At 42.2% G+C, this 20,888-nt stretch overlaps 1 protein-coding gene across 9 annotated transcripts in view; it reads left to right on the top strand.

Annotated features, from left to right (window-relative positions):
• Nucleotides 1-20,888, top strand: part of ANK3 (ankyrin 3) — a 264,099-nt gene that overhangs the window by 173,610 nt on the left and 69,601 nt on the right. For 6 of the 9 annotated variants that reach the window (XM_063133078.1, XM_063133084.1, XM_063133082.1 and 3 more), the window contains 3 exons: nucleotides 2,590-2,662; nucleotides 14,876-14,999; nucleotides 19,743-19,845. In XM_063133078.1, the coding sequence (XP_062989148.1) occupies nucleotides 2,590-2,662; nucleotides 14,876-14,999; nucleotides 19,743-19,845 (300 nt within the window). Of the gene's footprint in view, nucleotides 1-2,589; nucleotides 2,663-2,820; nucleotides 2,884-14,875; nucleotides 15,000-19,742; nucleotides 19,846-20,888 lie in introns of all 9 variants that reach the window. The other 3 variants (XM_063133081.1, XM_063133083.1, XM_063133086.1) reach the window with 2 other exon arrangements.

A 20,888-nucleotide genomic window follows, 5' to 3' on the forward strand; every position in this document is an offset into this window, starting at 1 on the left:
TTGAAATAGGAGCTGCAAAACTTTCCAGTGAGCTCTTCAGTTCTGGGCAAATTGCCCACCTCTGATTTAGGTGATAGCATGTGCTACCTTGGATATTTAGCACAGCCTCCAGGATGATTTGCTTTGAGTCCAATATATCAGTACATTTTTATTAGCGCAGGCATGACAAGAAAGGAAATTTAGGTGCAAATTGGTTACATATTTAAAATAACATCCAACAAACTCCTCAAGGCAAGAAATCCATCGGCAATTAATATAACAAGAGGCCTATTGCCAAAGATTTAGCTCATTATTTTCAATTGATATGTGAACTTCTGCCTTCCTCATCTCTGCAGCTTGTGGCCATGTGTACCTCATTTTCCAGCCTTCCTCTCCAAGCTTCTCTGCTCCCTTGGATTGCTGCTGTCTCTGGCTTCTACACACTTCTGCCTGTCAGCTCCCTTTCTAAGATCAGAGAAAGGCCATAGCCCTATTCATGCAATATTAAAGGAGGGCAGACTCACCACGCAAGCTGAGTAGCCCCGTCCCCAACAGTACATTGCATCATGGCCCTGCCTATATGCATCCACGCATACAGTGCAAACGCCTGCAGCAGGGAGGCACACATGAAGGCTTCCATGCGATTTGGATCCCTGTGTGATCAGAGTTCCAAACTGCATGGAAGTCTACACACATACTGTATGCGCAAAGGCCTTCCCACTGCAGGTGGTTGCGCGGTATGGATGGATGCCTATGGGAGGAGCTTTGTTGTGATGAATGTCAGGGGTGGAGCTACACAGTGTGGCCCTGTTCCTACTTGTGTGGTGAGTCTACCCACTTTTATTAATGCATGAATAGGGCTAATATCAACAAGGGAATTATGCTGGGTGTGCTCAGGCACCACATGCCGGAGAGTGGGCTACTATATGACTCCTAGATGAGGTACAGCGACGTTATTATTTATAATAATCCCCATATATTGCTTAATATAAAAATAATCCTTATATATGGCTTAATATAATCAAATCTCCTTGTGATCTTGTGCCCCGTGCATTTCCCACCCCTTTTCAATTTGTAACAAGGGTACCCTTTAGATCAATCTTCTCCAACCTGGTATCCTCCAGATGTATTGAACTTTTTCTCCCATCAGCACTAGCCAGTATAGCCAATGTTCAGGAATCCTGGGAGTTGTAGTACAAAATATCTGGAGGCTACCAGGTTGAGGAAGGTGCCATTGTAACATTTAAGGGTCTGGCACTATGTGGTGGTGCCAATTGGGTAGGCCCTCCTCAATCGTCGGCCCATATCGTACAGCTTTCTAAGTTAAAAGTGACTTCAGATAGGTAAGCAAAGGGTTGTGTAAATGAAAGGAAATGGAAATTTATTCTAGGAGTTGTGTTTTATTTTGTTTTGTTATATTTATTTAGTATATCTACTTACCACACCTATGAAACATTTTAATTTAGTCACCAAAATAAATGTGGGAACAACTGTGGGAGCTAAAATCTATACAGACCACCCAGAGTAAATTTATTGCTGTCTGCTGTTTGGTAATATTTACAAGTTCTAAATCATGTCTCTTCAGTAAGGGTTTGGCAACTGGAAGAACCACTGATGAGAGAAGCTGAAATTTCTTTCTTTCTTTCTTTCTTTCTTTCTTTCTTTCTTTCTTTCTTTCTTTCTTTTTAACCACCACAGTTTATTAAACAAAAACAAAAGTGCTACTTTGTACTATAGGAATTCATGGTAACACCCATACTGCAGGCCACGCCTTCCGTGAGCAGGAAGGGCTTAGTACAACCCTGGTTATGGGAGGCCCAACTTGAGAGACAGAGAACCAAGTTTTCCATCGCAGGTCATTGGCACTGTGCTGGTTTTAAAGGTTGCCACAGAAAAAAATTAAGGGGCACATGTTGTCTACCCAACAGCACATACCACGGCTGGTGGTCATGTCCATTCTGTCCTATTTCAACATCACACTGTGAATTTTTCTTGAAAAAGTTCCACAAAAATGCACATTTATTCTAAGGAAATAAGAGCTATGTTGGATCAGACCAAAGGTTCATCTAGTCCGTCACTCTGTTCATACAGTGGCCAACCAGCTGTCAACTAAGAACCCACAAGCATGGCACAAGTGCAACAGCACCCTCCCACCCATGTGCCCCAGTAACGTGTATGTTTTACCTAACATAGATGTTTTGTGTGCAACTCATACTAATACACACACAATTTCCCATAATTTATGCATTTTTGTACACAACTTTCTCTAATATATGCATTTTTGTATACAGTTTTTGAGCAAGGAATTAGGAGAAGTGTGCAATCCAAAAGATAACTGTGTTCCAATCCGCATAACAACCTGGAAAGTGTGAATTAGGTTGATTCGCTTAAAGATGCAGGCCGAACAAAATCCTCTCCCTATCTGAAATATCTAGATAATAATGCTAGCTAATCTAGATAACAATACATTGTTGTCAGAATTACTAGCACAGTTATTATGTGATGTGCTAGGAAAAAGTGCTTTATCAATATGGATTATTATCAAAACTGTTATTTCTTGTGAAAGTGACAAATAGTTTTAGTCTGATATTATTTCTTTGTCTTTAACAGACTGTCACAGAAAAGCATAAAATGAATGTACCGGAAACAATGAACGAAGTTTTAGATATGTCCGATGATGAGGGTAGGTTATGCGTCCTATTTTTTTTAGTGCTTGTTGTGGCACAGCAGACAATCATTCAGTTTTGTTGTTAAAACTGTGCCACTGAATTGCTTTGTTGAAATCAAATATTTTCCCCATTTTTTAATTCACCTCATGTTTTGTTCACTTAAATTGTGCAGTTCGTAAAGCGAATTCCCCTGAAATTCTCAGTGATGGTGAATATATTTCAGATGTTGAAGAAGGTATTTCTGACTTATTTTTTGGGGTGTTGCAGTGGCCACATTTTCTTTTTCTATCCTAACTTGATGAATCAAAGCTGCGTATACACGACCATTTTAGGGAGCTGCTGCATGCCGGGTGGAAGCTCCACACTTCCTGTCCTTAATCTGTTTCTGTCTAGCCTTCTACAGCAACTTGATAAGGCCACGCCTCTTCCGTCTCATCCCTGTTAACCAGTACCATCACGATCCATGTACTGAAGGCTGAAGGCTGCAGCAGGGAGCCTGTTCTATGATTATGAGCCCTGATTATGAGCACTTGATTTTGATCCCTGATCTCCTCGCTGCAGAACTTCATCCTCCGACTTCTGCCGGTCACTGGGGCAATGACAGAAGGGCAGGTGACTCCTTGCTCTCCCATCACATGATTCTGCTCATGTGAGGGTTAGAATGCCTGAATGCTGGGAACGTAGGAAGCTGCCTTATACTGAGTCAGGCCATTGGCCCATCTAGCCCAGTATTGTCAACACTGACTGGCAGTGGCTCTCCCAAGGTATCAGGCAGGATTTTTCCCAGCCCTACCTGGAAATGCCTGGGATCAAACGTGGGGCATTCTGCATGTGAAGCATGTGCTCTTCCACTGAGCCCCAGGCCCTTCCCCAGCGTATCCCTGAGGGTATAGAGTATACACCGGTAGTAATAATTACTGCTATGTTTCTGAGTGTGCTAGGATTATAGCTTAGCTTGAGTTGTCAATAGCACATCATCACAACATGCTTGAGGCTGCTGCAAGGATTATCTTCTCACTAGATAACAGGGAAACAACAAGTGTTGCATTAGATTGCCTGGTCCTGTGCTTTTACAGAGATGCAAAGACTAACAGGGGCTTGTTCTGGCACTGCTATTTTGAAAGGGAAAGCCACACCTACTGAAGTTCTCCTTCCTATCAGTGTATAGTGCATAGGAGGTATGTCAGGATCTAGCACCTACCTTTGAAAGATTCATATTTATTTCAACAACTGCAGTCCAGTTTACTACACTTGGGAACATATTGGCAAAAAGGAGCTGCCTTACACTGTCAGAACATTGGTCCATCTTACCCAGCATTGTTCTCTTTGACTGGCAGCGGCAGTGCAAGATCTTAGGAAGAGGCCAGCATGTGTGTCCCTTTCCCATAGAATAGTAGCGTTGGAAGGGGCCTACAAGGCCATCAAGTCCAACCCCTTGCTCATTGCAGGAATCTACCCTGTCCAGCTGCCTCTTGAATGCCTCTAGTGTGGGAGAGGCCACGACCTCCCTAGGTAAATGGTTCCATTGTCATACTGCTCTAACGGTGAGGAAGTTTTTCCTGATGTCCAGCCGGAATCTGGCTTCCTGCAACTTGAGCCCATTATTCCATGCCCTGAACTCTGGAAGGATCAAGAAGAGATCCTGGCCCTCATCTGTGTGACAACCAGAGATCCTGGCCCTCATCTGTGTGACAGCCTCATCAATTGCTACCTGAGATCTTTTAACCTGGAGATGCCAGAGTTCGAATCTGGGATTTCCTGCATGCAAAGCATATGCTCTACCAGTGATCTGTGGCAATTTACTCCAGACAGATCACTGTACTTATTTCAGTGGGTGGGACCAAAACAGAACTGCACTGTGACTGTAGGGCTTCTTCAGTATAAAGCACCAGTAGTACGTGGTCGTTTATATGCAGCTGACTTTCCCCCCACTAATGTTTCTTCTTCATTCTCTTAGCAATAACTGTGCCTCCATGGACATTTATACTTTTCATAATTACTGCAATTGCAGAGGATAACCATCTGATTCTGTCCAGATTTTTTTCTTCACTATATTAATCAAATTGCCATTAACCTTCTTGGGGTATTCTGTTATGTTTCTGTTGCTTTTTGTAAAATAAAGAGTTTGCATATTATAATTTTAATCAAACAGATGGATATGGTAGATATTGAAAGCATTGTGGAAGAAAACTGACCGTTGGCTGTGAATAGGGGGCATACATGTGGAAAAACAAAACAAAATGGTACTGTTTTAATATCTGCTATCTGTCCTCAGCTGTATACCAGGTTCAGTTATTAGTAATTTTAAAGGCTTGTGATATATGGCCTAAAACAAAAGAGCTTTCATTGTGGAGGTTTTTTATTTAAAGCCTAGAATTGATGTACTTAATACAGCTCTGTTATGAAGAGATCTCCTTCTCGTATATTTCTTTGTAGTTGACAGTAGACTAGAGTAGCTTCGTTAATTGATAATTTGCCCGCTCTTGGTTTACAGTCACCTTGAAATGTACCTTGAGTCACGCATACCTGCAGGTTGATAGGATCAGAAATTAATTTGGCCAGTGTGAAGAGTGCAAGTTGAGTCACAAAGAAATAATGTTTGAATTCAACAAATATATAGTTGCTTCGGATTTTGGGACGGTGGACAGATTTTAGTTAGAGACTAGCACTTCCTATGTTTGCTTCTGCATGCCTGCAATCCCTGCTCAACCTGTATATTGGTCAATAAGATTAGGACAGTTTCCAGTGTTCTCCCTTCCAAAGAGGGCATGTGTTGAAATTTTTCCCTGAGCTTCCCGCTGCTTGAGGATTATGGAGTTCAAAATAGTATTTATTAGATGTCCTGAGTGTGATGCTTTGTGAAGCTTAATATTCCTTGTGAATTTGGACTACCGTACCAAGTGCTATACCTGTGAGCAATGGTGTTGATAATGTTTGATGCTGCAAAGTGTTGGGGTACATAACTTAATAGCTTGTGCAGTGCTCAAATCCTAAGGACGCACATCCTAATTTTAATGGACTGAGAAAGGTGGTCTTCCAGGGCCTGCTCTGTCTGGGAGGCAGTAAGGATTTGGGGCCCTTCTGTGGGGTCCCCTTCCTAGATGCTAGCACCAAGTTCCTCATCTACCTCAAAGAGAAAAGAGAGCAGGGAGTGGCAGCGGCAGCTCCTCCTGGCAGACATCACTAATCACTCGTTGACCCATCCACTGCATAGGGAAAGGAGGCAGGGGAGTGAGTAGGCAGCAGCTCAAGGCATTTGTCACCACTCACTTTCTCCCCTGCCCAGGCATCAGGAAGGGTGGCAAAGAAGAGCCTTATCTACCACTGCTGTCTGCCCTTTCCCCTCTGTGGAGGAAGAGGAGGGAAGGGGTGTTGGGACCTGTGGTGACAGAGCTGAGCAGAGGGGTCTCCATTGGAAGGCATCTTGCCAAGGGACCTGCAAACCTGGAGGGTAGCCTGGGATTCCACTGCTTCAGGAAGGATGCAGGCAGAACAGGCGCCAATGGCAAAACGGATTTCCTCCTCCCTCTGCTGTCCTCCATGTGCCCTCTCAGATCTGCTCTGGACTGTTGGGGGGACCTTCAGAGAAGTTTGGGGGAAGGAGGGGTGCAGAGGGGAAGAGAGCAAGGGGAATTACCATGACGCAACTTTGGATGGAACCCAATCATTGCTATACAGGTAGCGTTTTTCATTTCCAGCATGTTTTATAGACTTTGCTTTCCTTCATCCCCACAACAACCACCTGAGAGATTAGATAATTCATTTTAATACCAGGGAAGAGAGGCTGAGTGACACACGACATGTTCAAGGTCACTATTCATTTGCATTTAGCAAACTCATCCTATTGTAAATATTTGCTGAGTCATTCAAAGTTGTCACTGGAACATCCATCACTAGTGTCTGCTGAAGCCCTTCCACAGGAAGGGGAAGACAGTGTGGAACTTGGATAGTGCCATATTGATAGCCCACTGGCTTTCTCAGCAAGGGCAGAAACCTAAAGCTCTTTGCCTGAAAACGCATCACCATCAGATGAAGGTCTTTTGTAAAGAACTACAGGATAGCTTCTCAACATAGTTGAGTTTAGGTATGGAAACCCAGCTTACTGATTCCAGCACAGGTTTGATGTCCACTATGTTGCATGGGGCACATTGACTAGCACTTAGTCTAAATTTGTTTTCAGGACAAAAAGAGATAAGACCTGCCCTGAGACACTGGGATAACAGCAAAGAAATCTATATATTATATTTAAAAAAACCACCAGGAAGACATTAGAGCTACATTTTTAAAGTAAACATATTGTGTGACTAGCCCAGAAGAAAAATTGTTAATGGAAAAATAGAATTGTCAGTAGATAGTCATTTATTAAACGATACAGTAGCAAAAGCTGAACTTATAAAATCAGCACCTTAGAAGATCAAGCTCATACAGATGAAATTTATTTTGCTGCTAGTCATTTAAAACATCTTAAGTATACGCCTAACAAATTTAATATGTGGCTGTTAGGCCATTCACAATATGCCTAAACTCTGGATACTGAAGCCCTAAACAAGCAAGTAAAGGGCACTGATAAATGTTTAGAGAGTCCTTCAGTGTGTTTACCAAAACTATATCTTGTAGTATCTATTAAATGGTTGTTTACAGGGTCATGAATTCTTCTATTCTGTACTGAACTCTTTGATTTGGAAACCAAACAGATCTGAAAAAGATCTCTTCCTCCTTTCTTAACATTTTGGATGGATTTCCATTCCCCCCCCCCTTATACTGGGGATGTTCCAAAGTCTACCCCTCCAGAAAGTATTCCAAAAGTCTGGACATCTTTACTTTAGAAACAGTGACAAGAGTGGATTACAGTCCAGTAAGTAGCTTTGGTATAGCTAAAGAAAAGAGCAAGCTTTCAACCCAGAGAGCTGGTCATAGAAAAATCATCATTAATCTGCTACTCAAGCAGTGTTGTACTGAAACATAAAGTGAATTGTACTCTGCAACTTACATAATTTCCTCTGTTTTTGATGTCCAGGCTGTGATTGTCATTGCTTATGTTGCCAAAATGGCACCGCTCACCCACACAAGGGAGAGGTATCAGGATGCTGAGGGAAGACCCTAAGCTTTACAGAAGTAAATCGAAAATTCTTAGAGAGATAAAACCCTAAGTGGGGGGACGACCTCAAAAATGGCTTAGGAATATTACACAGTAGCGTTAGTAGTGTTTCATCTCTAACCCCTGTCCTTAGCATAATTTGGGGAGAAAAATTCACAACCAAGTTCCTTTGGTCATGGTCACTTTCAGGAATGGATGTATTCACCACACCTGCCTGATCTAAAATATTTCTTGAGCCATCTTACATGTGAATACACTTAAATCATCCCTTCTCTTATATAATAATGTACCTTGAAAAGTATCTAGATCACCACTGCCATTGAGGGTAGAGGATCACCTATATTTCAGACCAGCTCACTGATTCTACATGCCTAGTAAAGATAGATTTAAACAATTAAATGGCCCTGTGGGCTGGGCATGTAGTCATTTTGCTTTGAAAGGGTGTTAGTGAGAGAATGTTTGACCCATGGCAATTATGAGGTATAATAATAATAATTTTTTTAAAAAACTACACCAAATGCTATCAATATACACATCTTTTAAACAAATATTTCAAAGATATATGGACACCTTTTGTAGAATCCTGTATGGGCATTCCAAACTAGGGGTGTCATCACAGAGAAGGCCCTGTCTTTTATAAATGCATGGAGTATTTCTCCCACCGTTGGTACTTGGAGGAAGGCCTCCTCTGAAGTTTTTAATGTATGGGCAAGATAGTATTGGAGGAGGTGGTCCTTCAGGTATGCAACGATGGACTTCTGGAGATATGGAGATATGTCTGGAGCCCAAGGTCTGCGGGGGGGGGGGGGGGTGTTGCTCTGATCACCTTCTTGTAATATGATCACCATGTAATATGCTCAGCGCAGGGATTTCTCAGTTTTAGCACTGCATTTTCAGAATAGACCAATCATGTCGGTAAAAGAAGCCAAGTCATGGGTTGTAGGGAGTGCATGAAGCCGCACTGCATGCCAGGTTTGGACAACACGCCAACCTGCGCTGCATTGTGGGGAATTATGCAAATGACGGTCAGTGCATGGCATGCAAGAGGGCGGCAGGAGAAGCTACGATGGCATCTTTTACCAACGCGATCGTCAGAACCCAGGCACCATGTCTTCAGACTCTGTGCTGTGGGACAGGAGCTCAGAACAGCATGCTATTTTTCTCCTCACAACAAACCTGCAAGGTAGGTTAGCTAAGAGATAGTCACTGGCCCAAGCTCACCCAGTAAGCTTCATGGCTGAGTGGAGATCTAAATCTAGATCTCCCCAGTTCCCACTATATCACACTGGCTCTTTTAATGTAATGCATTCGTACACTTTTATTATCACAGAGTTGTATTGTTCCTGGAACACTAAAGTGAAATAATGGCACACTCCCCTTCTTCCAAAGTTTCATCAAGCCCTCAGCCTGAACTCTTCCTTTGGAAGTGTTTCAAGACCTTTCTGATTGGGTAACTGTGGGTTTAGTATTGCTTAAATCAGGAGTGCAAAGCCTCAGCCCCAGGGGCCAAATCCAGCCCTCCTGGGGTTCTGATCTGGCCCTCCAGGGTCCCCAGATGGCCACGCCCCCTTCCTGGCCCCACCCCTAATTTGGTGGCTTCCTGCAGTACATTCCCCCATTCTAAAAGGTTGAAATGCCTAAGACTTTGTTCCTGGCAGTAAAAAAATTCAGCTAAAACTTGCTGGTATTTTTTTTATATCCCCCCCCATTTGCCTTCAACCCTACCCATCAGTGGAATGTGTGCCCCCCCCCAATGCTTCTCCAAGTGGAATTCAGCCCTAAGACAAAGTGATTCTGCCCCCCTTAAATTGCAAAATATGTTTTTTATTTGTGTGTGTTTAAATTGCAGCTTCCACCTAGGCTCCAGGAATGGGGTGGACTAGAAAACCCATTTTTAAAAAAATAAGTCCAGAACGCCAAAAATCAGTAATACATACTAGCACGTCTATGAGATCTCGGGGCAGAGGAAGTCAGACAGTACCAAGCCAAGCTAAGAAGTACTACTGGCAGACAAGCTCTAGTATTATAACCAGATTCAGGACATGCCTGTGAGCTGGGTGGTGTGTGTGTGTTTGTGTGTGTGGATATAGATTGTACCTGTTGGGTGGGTAAACGTGGAGTGAACCAGACATTCCACCACTGCACACCGACTTTTCATCCTCCCTTTCGGAGGCTCCCTTGTCCTGACAGATTGGGTGTTCTCTCCCTTTTTACTGCGGTGTGAATTGTGAAAGTTGCCGAGAGGTTAATGATTATACCCAAAGCAGCCTCCTCTATCACCAGTGACTCCGGCGTGGGGGCAGGGAAAAGTTGCCTCTCTTGTAACCTCCCTCTGGCACGGTGTGTTGGAAAACGGAGCGCAGATAACCATCATCTTCGTTGTGGAAGGTGGATATTCTCCTCCGGGCTTCTGATTTCAGGAGACAAAAGAGATCCCAACTGCCTTTCATCCCTGCACCTGAAGATCTCCGGAAAGAAATGCTGCCGGGTTGGTTTCCTCTTGAGCTAAGATCTGAAGTAGTGGGCACTGCAGCCCCCTTCTAAGTTTCTTTCTCCCTTAGTCCCTGTAAAAGTTATTTACGAATATAATTTTAGCAGAACAACCCCCCTCCCCTCCAGTGATGTGCTGCGGCGATGTGATTTCAGCCTGTCCCACTGCCTGCATGTTTCACCTAGAAGGGTTAGTGTCAAATTACAGGGAGAAGAAGAGGAAAAAACCCTGACACCCAAGCTGTGTCCTGATTTACATACAAATAACTCAAGCGCTTGTCTGTGTGTCACCATTGAATCGTCTTGTTAGAGGCTTGCCAGAGAAGTTTGCAATCCAATCAGAAGACACTTTGGAAGGATGTAGAGCGCATGAGTTGTTGTTGAGGTTTTTTTCCTTTCTTTTTTTACGGGATCTTTGCCTCCAACAGCAACTGTCAGTTGTTGTTGTTTTTTGCTTTTTTAAAAACAACACCAACAACACCACACGTTTGTTTCATTTTTCATTTGGAAGGCACCCCTCTTTTGGTGGGGGGTTCAGAGGACAAAGGCGCACATCTCGTAAAATGCACGCGTTGGAAGAGATCACGATGTTAAGAAGAGCACAGCTGGTGTGTGGAAAGTGAATATGACCCACAGAGATTAGGTTCTTATACTGGTTTGGAGATTAACTATAAATCGCTGCTTAAAGACTAATAGGACTAATAGGAATTCTTGGAAACATCAAGGGACAGGAGGAAAAAAAAGTTTTGTAGACCAGGCGGGTGAAAATGGCTTTCCAAAACAGTAAGATTTTTCTACCTTAGTATTTGCTGTGGTTTTCGTTTTATTTTTCTCTCTCCTGATGTTGTGTACTCTTGTGAAATATTTCGGATAGACTTCTAAGTTTTAAAAATTGTTATTTAAAGTAATTGTGGGGGCTGGGCTGCAGGAAGAAAGCTGACCTGTTATTTTGTCGATTGCAAGGCAGGAGCTAGCTGAAGTGGGTATTTTTAGAACTGATTGGTAGCTTAAAAGCGGGGCCTCATTCATGTTCTCCCACCCCCACCCCCCAAAAGGAATACTTAACCTAAACTCTGCACAATCATAAGCATGGGGCAGGGGGTGGGGTGGATAGATGCGGCTTTAGTCACCCTGGGAATGTTCTGTGTGAAATGCCTTTCTCTTGTGCAACTTTTGGGCAATCCAAACATTTACCCAAGAAAGAAAGAGACAAGGGGTGAATTTATGCACTGAATGAGTTCCCAGACTCTAAATTAAGCAGGGAATAGGAAAGAGAACCCTAAAACCACAAGGGTCTATTTTAGAATATCTTTCTCACTGTTGGAATGTAGCTCTGACCATGACATAATGGGGTGTAGATTAAGTTCGTGAAAGTAAGTTGCTGTTTGTTAACCCTTCCATGGCTACACTGCTGTACTTTTACATTAAAGGGACAGCTTTTGTTCTTCGAAATGTGGGGATTTGAGGAATTCTAGGGAAACAGCAACTGCACTAGGCATCTAGTTCAGTTGATATTCAATACAATTGCTAATTTAGATTTAGAGCAGATTCAATGTGACGTTTTACTTACATGGGTGTAGGATGTCATGCATGAAGTGGCCCTTATCCAAAGTTGTGTTAACTCTAGAAGTTGTGTTTTAGTACTAATTCAAATATTATTCAGATGTTCTAGTTTATTTTTTTTTAGCTAATTCTCAGAGTGGGTGGCTGGGGAGAGACACAAATGTGGGATGTGTAATACCTACAACTAAACCTGGAGACCACCATTTGCAAGGAAGGACTGTGGAGTGTTGACACATACTGTTTTCATATTATCCAGACACAGGATTCTTTGACGGATGTAGTACCATTGTGTTTTTCTCAAACTTTTCAAGCAATAACAACAACAACATGGGCCCCCATTGCCTTCTGAGCCTTCCAAGCCAATGGCAGCCCACCTGTTACAGGAAGCGTCCCTGGAGAGCACAAGAACAGAGCATCTCAAACTCCCTCCTAAAACAAGCCAGAGAAGGAGGCAGGATTCAGGGAGTGGGGACAGAGCTGCCATGGCAGGAAGGTCCCATATATGCCTCTCTGTAGCTTCCATGGTTAGCATAGCATAGCAGTTTGGCTGACTGTAATACAGTGCTAAAACTTTGCTGTTGGGAAGAAATTGACTCTGGATCTGCTTGTTGCAGGATCATTTCCCTCTCTGAAACCCTGTGCCCTCTGGCTTGGGGTCTCCCCCACACTCTGTGAACTACTGCTTTACTGGGAAAGGTGAAGTCTTAATTAGTACTTGCAGAGAAATATCTGTAATTCTGTAGTTTATTATATTTTCTCCTGTATATGGATGGGGCATTTTTCCTTTCTTTTATATAGTCTTTCCTAAATCCTCTGAGACTGGCCTTACCCATATCTCCCCTGCCTCATGGATCAGTTACATGTGCTGATGAAAACAACAGCTCCTATTCTCTGAAATTCAAGTTGAATATTATGATTCCATCACTTCCCTATCCTGCTTCGAAAATTCTGTTGGCCATTCTGAAACCAATTATGTTTTAAGTCATTTATGCCATTCTTGTATGCAAAACATTCATGTACCAAATACAACTAGGGCCCGGTGGAAATGTAACACCACTAATCTCTTAAACATGGCTACACCTAGGGATGGGCTAGTGAGAAAGAGCCTGAATCCACAACTGACCTATCAGCTTTACCCATAGTTAAGCATTATGTTGGCACTGAACATAATCAAGATTGGAAGCTGGCTTCAGGACTCTGGTTAACAGGGAACTATGGTTAGCATTACCCATGGTTAGCCCTAGTACATATGTGGCTAAGGCTGGCACAGGCACCATGTACATTGATGGTACTATATAAATAAATAATAATAATAATAGGTCGGGGTGGTGGATTTATTTATTTATTTATTTATTTACAATATGTATATATCGCTCCCCATTCAGGAATTTTGGAGCGATGGACAAACTGAATAAAAGAATGAAAGCATAATAAAAACACAATTAAAAATACATTTTCAAACAAACAAACAGGGATTTGAGCCAATGGGGAGGAGCTGGAAGGAGTTGCATTTGATTACACAACTTGCTCCTCAATCCATTGTTAAAGAATGGGCTGCACTGGGCCTTGGTGTTTATGCAGCCTTGAGACTACAATCCCCATGCCCCATAATATAGTGACAATGTGTGGAAAACAGCAACTTGTAAAACCCTCCAAGACCTTTACTTTAAAAAGTAACACTCACTTCTGGAAGCTTCTGAAACTGTATTTTACCCAGGCCATAGCTAGACCTAAGGTTTATCCCTGGATCGTCCAGGGGTCAAACCTGTTCATCTAGGTGACACACAGGGGATCCAGTGCTCAGGCTGGGGTGAACCCTGGATGATCCCAGGATAAACCTTAGGTCTAGCTGTGGCCCCAGTCACTTAATGGTGAAATTCAGGAACTGGAGCTCCAAAGTGGAAGAAGGGTTTCAGTATCCAAATTGCCTGCTTCTTTCCTTTTACTGTCTTGTCTGTCTCATCTAGATTGTCTACCCTCTGGGCAGGTAGTGTGTTTCTTTTAGTGATCTAGTGACTAGTCAGTATCTTGCACACTGTTGACAATAAATGAATGGTTGTCAGAATATCAGGTTATAGTAGCAGGAGAAGTTACCTGGGTCAAAATCAGCCCCAAAATCTGGCGTTATGTCTCTACGACTGTACAGTAATGATTATCTTTAACACGTAATTCAATCATAAAGCAAATAAAGGTATAAATATGAATGGGAAATTGCAGTGCAATTAGTGTTTTTGAACACGGAAGATTTAACTCACCTGCGTTTTCTAGGCCTTAGCTATGTGTGTGTTGGGCAGTGGTTGTGAGAGCGGAAATTTTGTTCATAAACATCTCAGATTAGGGTTCAGCAACTTGAAGCTGCTAAGTCAAATCCAACTGCATGAGGTGTTTTTATTATATTTATTTATTTATTTATTTATTTATTTATTTATTTATTTATATAGCACCATCAATGTACATGGTGCTGTACAGAGTTTTTTTTGTTTTGCCCCAGTTGCCAAGTTGGGTGAAACAGCAGTGCAGAGGAAGTGGAATCTATGGTAATGAAATGAGCCAACAGGTCATTTCTGGATGGTTGTTAACTTGGCCTATGTTATCCGATGAATCTGTTATTCTCTGGTTTCTTATGAATGTGTTATTCTCAGATCTGTCATTTTTTGGTTTGTTGTCTTACCTTGGCTCACCATCTTGCATTGAGTTCTCAGAGTGGTCCGCCCACGACATTAGTTTTTGACCAGGGTGTTACATGCTAATGAACATATCCTATTAGTTTTACTCCTGTCTGAGGTTGTTAGAGTGATTGGACTAGTATCACACCTGATATAACCTGCTAAACTACTGGATTTACAGGGATAAATGTCATTCTTCATGCTTAAGTATATATTCATTCCCGAATGGATTCTTTTTTTTAAAAAAAAGTCAGGCTTATAACAGGTAGTTGGCCTTTATTATACTCTAGCAGGGAAAACCATAGAAAACTTGCTTTCTAGCAACTATGCTGAAGGGTAGTATGCATTTGTTAAATAAAACATTCAGCTTTGTGTAGCTTCTGATTTCAGCTTGCTTTTTGTGCTGTCAGGTGAAGATGCAATGACAGGAGATACGGACAAATATCTTGGGCCGCAGGATCTGAAAGAACTGGGAGATGATTCTCTGCCCGCAGAAGGATACATGGGCTTCAGCCTAGGAGCCCGTTCTGCCAGGTATTCAGGATGCTTTTCCTCATACGCATTTTACAACAAATTCTTCAGCCTAGTGCATTTTATCACCTGTTCCCTTTTTCAAAAGCTAAACCATATGCCATAATTTGGCTGCCTGAATGCTCTCAGTCTTTTAAGATGTGCTTCCATTTAGTGTCATGCTTCCCTCGCCCTCCATGATGGCTTTGCTATGGCAATTGTTCAGAGCATATTAAGTCTTCATTTACACTCACACACTATATCTGCTCGTGCTCTAGATATGTCAGAAGTGCTTCTTTGGAAACAGCTGGAAGCCTCTATTTATGAGCCAGACCGTTTAGCCCGCAACAACCATTTAGCCAGGACAGGGGGGAAAGCTTTTGTTCAATCAGTTGATTGTAATTCTTATTGATGCTATTCCTTCCCCCACACTGACGCCCACCCCCAAGAATGAAAAACAACATAGGCTCATGCCAGAAATAAATGGAAGAGTGGTTGTTTGGCTAATCCAATTCCTTTCTTTTCCCAAAAGATACAGATGGTGAATAATAATGATCTATATTTTTCAAAGCTTAAATCTCTTTGCAAATTGTTGCAGTGCTATCTAAATCCTTTGCAGTCTTTTGTTACCATAGGAATGTGCAGTTTTCTTGCAAGGCAGGAAAAATAGGTCACAGATTTTACATGACTGATTGCCATCTTTGCACTTCGAGACATGAAAACATTTATATTATTGGGAATTTCTGCTTCAGAATTCCTGCCTCCTCTAGCAACTGAAACAAATAAAGCACCAAAAGTCATTCAGAGATTATTTCCAGAGTTGTGGATTAGTAGCCTGTTTACAGACAGTAGAATTATTTTGAAGCTAATAATTAAACCTCACAAGCCTGAGCCCTGAGGACATTTTCCTATAGTTTAATGATCTGTTGTAAAAAGTTCTTTCATTGTCTAACAGGGAGTGCCACCTCCCACAAGGTAAAACCTAGATGTTTCTATCTGTACAGTTTTGATTATTGTGGCTGCATTTGGTGCAGAAACATGCACTCTAACTCTGCACTATATTCTCTTGCTTTGGGTATAAACCCTATTGGTAATGTATTCAACTTTCTCTTTAATTATGTGTGTTGAAGGTATTCTGGAAATAACCAAGCAAGATAAGCAAGGCTTACTTGTCCAAATTACATAAAGTTCAGTTAATGTAGTGTTAAGCTTAGCAAAGTGTACCTTAGTAGTAATTACTAGGTAGTACTTAGTGGATCAGTAAGGGCTCCACTTACCTACACATCCTGCAGATGTTAATGGGATGTTAGTCATTACAGCTGAATTCTCTACTATTGATCTGAATCCTTAGTGGGCTCTGCTTCTCTTTGATTCTTTGATAGAGCCTTAACATCCACATACTTCTGATTTAACGGTATCATTATTTGTCACTATGTAGCTCATGTTTACATCTGCAATATCTTAAATGTGTGTTACACTCAGAGGAAAAAATGGACACCTAATCATATCCGTGCATTGCAGATCTCTGATTGTTTCCACTGATATAAATGCTCAGAAGTGTGCTCAGGATGGTTTTTAAGTGGGCTCCCTTCTAGGGAACTCTTTCCACATCAACTTGTCTGCCGTGGAACCTCTGCATGTTGCACATGATTCTAGAGCGCATACCCAGTTGGGCCTGCCTGTCATCCCACATGAACTGTGCGTGTGCCCTGTACACTGCAGGGGAACGTACTAGGCCAGACTGTTTGTTTATCTAGCCCAGGGGTCGGCAACTTTGGGAGGTCCAGAGGCCATTTTAGTCCCCTGGGCCCCATCCCCCTTGCAGGCCACACTCCACAGGGTGCCCGTAAAAAATAACAGCAGTTTGCCATTGAAACTTGGTGACAAACCACTATGGAGCACTAAATGGAACTACCGTATTTTTTCGATTGTAAGACGCCATTGATTGTAAGACGCACACTTATTTCAGTACCACCAACAGAAAAAAACCCTAAGACACACCTGCGATTCTAAGACACGCTCCATTTTTAGAGATGTTTATATGGGGAAAAAAGGTGTGTCTTAGAATTGAAGAAATACGGTAATTCAACTTGTTCTGTGATTCCCTGCCCCACCACCGCCACTAGTGGGGAGGGTGTTAACTCCCCCTGAACTAGCCCAATATTGCATCTCTTCATGATCTCAGGCACAGTTTTCCCCCATCACCTGCTACTTGAGGTCCTTTTAATTAGAGATACCAAAGATTGAACATGGGACCTTTTGCACATGACACCTATGCTCTTCCAGTGAGCTACAGCCTATCCCAGTACCGGGAAAATCAGTAGTGGAGGAAGAAGCTGTCTTTCTCCTCCATTACTGATCTTCTCATTCAGGAGCACTTGTTAGGATTCTGAGGGACTCCAAGGTGCCCTAGAAGAGGGGAGGATAGAAGGTAGATCTCCAGATGTTTTGGACTTCATCTCCCAGAAACCCAATGGTCAGGAATGCTGGGAGTTGAAGTCCAAAACATCTGGAGATCTAATGTCTGCCATCCCTGCCCTAGAACACAGATTAAAACACACTGTGTATAGCCAAAACTGCACATGGACTTCTATCATGTGACTGGATCTGAGTGTAACATGACACAATGAATTACATTAAACATCTAAGTCATCCAGCTACAGCGCTATGCTTTTTTTTTTAACTGTCTGATTCTTTGCTTTCTATCTCTCCTTGTTTCTTTTCCCCTGTACATTTCTTAAAATAGTCCTAAAGTCAGGTAAGGAAGCATGGCGCTCTTGTGACATTTCTCTGCTTTTGCCATTCCTCATAAAAAACATTTTTTTTTGGTTCAGCATTGTGATGTGATGTGATGTTTTCAGTTGTGTCCCATGTTAGATAATGCTATTTTGGGTACTGCAGCATAACATATGTCTTGATTTCATTACATTTACGTATTGAAAAAGGTGAATGGTTTTAATAATCCCGAGTCTAATTCTGCTTCCTATTCAAGTTGGTGGAGTCAAGCACCAGGAGAAACATTCTAAATTGGATATATTACTGGGATGGGATCTTGTAAAAGTTTTATTCCGAAGTACAAAGTGCATGTCATAAACTGTTAAGAGCTATATACTTTTTTAAAAAATAGACTAGTTCAAAAGCATTTTTGTTTTGCTGTATGCAATTATTTTGTTTGATCTTTTTCTTTCTTTTCAGCCACAACAAGCATGTCTGAATGCGCGGCATGTTTGCTAACATACGCTTCATGTAGCTTCCAGGGCTAATGTTCAAGACACAGAGACCCAGCATTTTTCATGGTCTCTGTATTTTCAAATTGTTTTCCTCTAAATTTCCAGAGAAGATTACGTACAGAGAGATATAGCAGTATTTATTTAGTGCATATCTCGTGTTCTCCACACATTATCTTTGCCATCCTTACAACAGCTGTATAAGATTAAGCCAGTGCTATTAACCCTACATTGCAGATGAGAAGGCCAAGTTTAAGAGAATAGTGGCTCGCCTAAAACCACCTAGTAAGTTTGGGACAGAGGTTGAGGGACTCATGCTAAATCGAGTACAATTCATCTGCAAGGCAAGAGGCTTTCATGCAGTAGATGTTACTGTTCATGGTCAACGTCGCTCACCTGCAGTGCGTCAGGTAGAAGAGGCAGCCGCATGCAACCTGTGGGGGTTGGATGTGCTTCCTAACCAGCCATAAAACGAGCCAGGCAGAAACACCCACATAGATTCAAGTACCTGTGAGACAGTCATCAGACATGCACACAACTTGAGTGTCTGTCTCCTCCCTCTGCCCAGATCATCCTGTTCTGCATACTGTTGGGAAACAGCGACTGATATAATTTTGTTCTTTTACTTGTAGAGGAGAGTTTATTACTATTGACCTTGGAATCAGTACAGACTAAATCTGGGATCTCTGCATACATGATATATGCTCTACCACTTGTCTGTGGTTGGCAGCTCCTCAACTAAAAGGAGTCCCTTTGTCTGTAACAGCTACTTGATGGAGAGAGATTTAGCACGCTTAGCTTTTCTCATTGCATCTTTGCAAAGGCAGAAACTACAGATTCTGGATATATCCCGGATGCATGGCAATCAAGGGCAGTGAAGTCTCCTTCAGGCTAGGAAAGCCTTTCCCCAACCTAGTGCCCTCCAGATATTTTGAACTACAACTCCCAGCATTCCCCTGCCAATGGCTGGGGAATGCTGGAAGTTGCAGTACAATACATCTAGAGGGCATTAGGTTGGGGGAAGGCTTGCTTAAAACTGTTTTAGAGTAAGTCATAAATCTTAAACATACTTACTAGGGAGTCCCATTGAACTCAGCTATGTTTACACTTTGAGTAAGCAAGCATACTTTGGATTACACTGCACATAATCTGAGTATATATTTTAATACATATATTTGAAAGCCAACTCTATATTACCCTGACTTTAATTAGATGTAATAATAGTCAGGGCGGTCCTCTGTTATGCCCACAGCAGTAAATCCCTCTGATTTAATGGGGCTTACTCTCAAAAAAGTGTGCACTGGATCCAAGGGTTCCCTTCCTGTGATAAAAGGAGCTTTCCCCATCAGACAAAATGAATAAACCTTTTAGATACAACCCACTGGGGGAAAGCCTCTTTAAAATCGATGTCAAAAGTTCAATTTTAGCTTCTTTATTTTATGATTTTTAGCTTGTTCCCTGGAAGTTGCATGCATTAATTTTTCTTTTGTTCATCTCATTGTCACCTTCACACTCTGTGGTAATTTGTAAATACAACCAGCCTCCGCTCCTTCAGTTCGGATAGGTCCTACACGTTGAACAGAAGTTCTTATGCCCGGGACAGCATGATGATCGAAGAACTACTGGTGCCATCCAAGGATCCGGTGAGTTCTCTCTACTCCTGTAGCCTGGTGCATTATATTTAGATAAATGCATGTGCCAGATATAAGAAAAAATCCAGTCCCCCCTCCCAAAACTTCCATTGATACCAATGTACAGTACAAAGCATGTCTATTCAGAAGTACTAATGAGCAGTCTACTCACATCCAGCCTCTGGATGTCTAGCCAGAAGTAAACAGGAAAGAATCACTCAGTAGCACTTTCAAATAACATCCCAAACACCAAGTCTCTGTATCACAACTCAGGAGCAGGCAAGGCAAGGCTCAGAAGGAAGCAGGCTTGAATCTCTCCCCCTCTGGCAAAAGCTCATATCCGATCAGCAGCAGCTGAATGAAGATACGCGCTTTCCCCTGCTAAGCACTGAGAAAGGGAGCCTTTTTCAGAGCTAAGCAAGGGAAAGCACTCCTATCAGCTGCTGATCAGGGATAAGAGCTTTTGTCTGAGGGGCAGAGACCAGAGGAAGAAGCCCTACTGGAGAAACACACACCGGGCCTTTTCAGGTGTTTGGGGCAGACGTTTCCCATCTGTGCTAGAAAGTTTGTTCTTCACCAAACCAATACTGATATCACTGGGCAGCATTTAGAAGCAATAAGAAGTAATGTAGAATTAATATGAGGTGTCAAAAACTTTTTGTGAATTAAACCGTGAATCTCTGTATTTCATATAGTGCTGTATTTCATTGGCAGAGGTAGGGCTTCTTTTCGTGGTTTGAAAACGTATCTGACTATAGTTAGAGAATTGATGAGAGATATAATTAACCTGAGGCATTGTGGAGTTTGGACCATACTTTTCTGCTGGTGGTATCCACAGGGCAAAACCAGCGTAGTTGCAGGGAGAGCATTCCAGGATGACCCTTCAAGCTACGAATCGCTGCTTGCTGACATGGGAGCATTTAATTAAATAAGAAAATGCTTGCTTTGTTTGCTAAACCAATCTTTTTTTAAAAAAGGAGTTGAAGTTCCTTAGAGATCAAAACAGGGACGATGTGAGAACATTCCCTGGGTCTGACATATACTACAATAAGACC

Source organism: Elgaria multicarinata, chromosome 8, assembly GCF_023053635.1.
Source record: "Elgaria multicarinata webbii isolate HBS135686 ecotype San Diego chromosome 8, rElgMul1.1.pri, whole genome shotgun sequence".
Classification (NCBI taxonomy): Eukaryota; Metazoa; Chordata; class Lepidosauria; order Squamata; family Anguidae; genus Elgaria; species Elgaria multicarinata.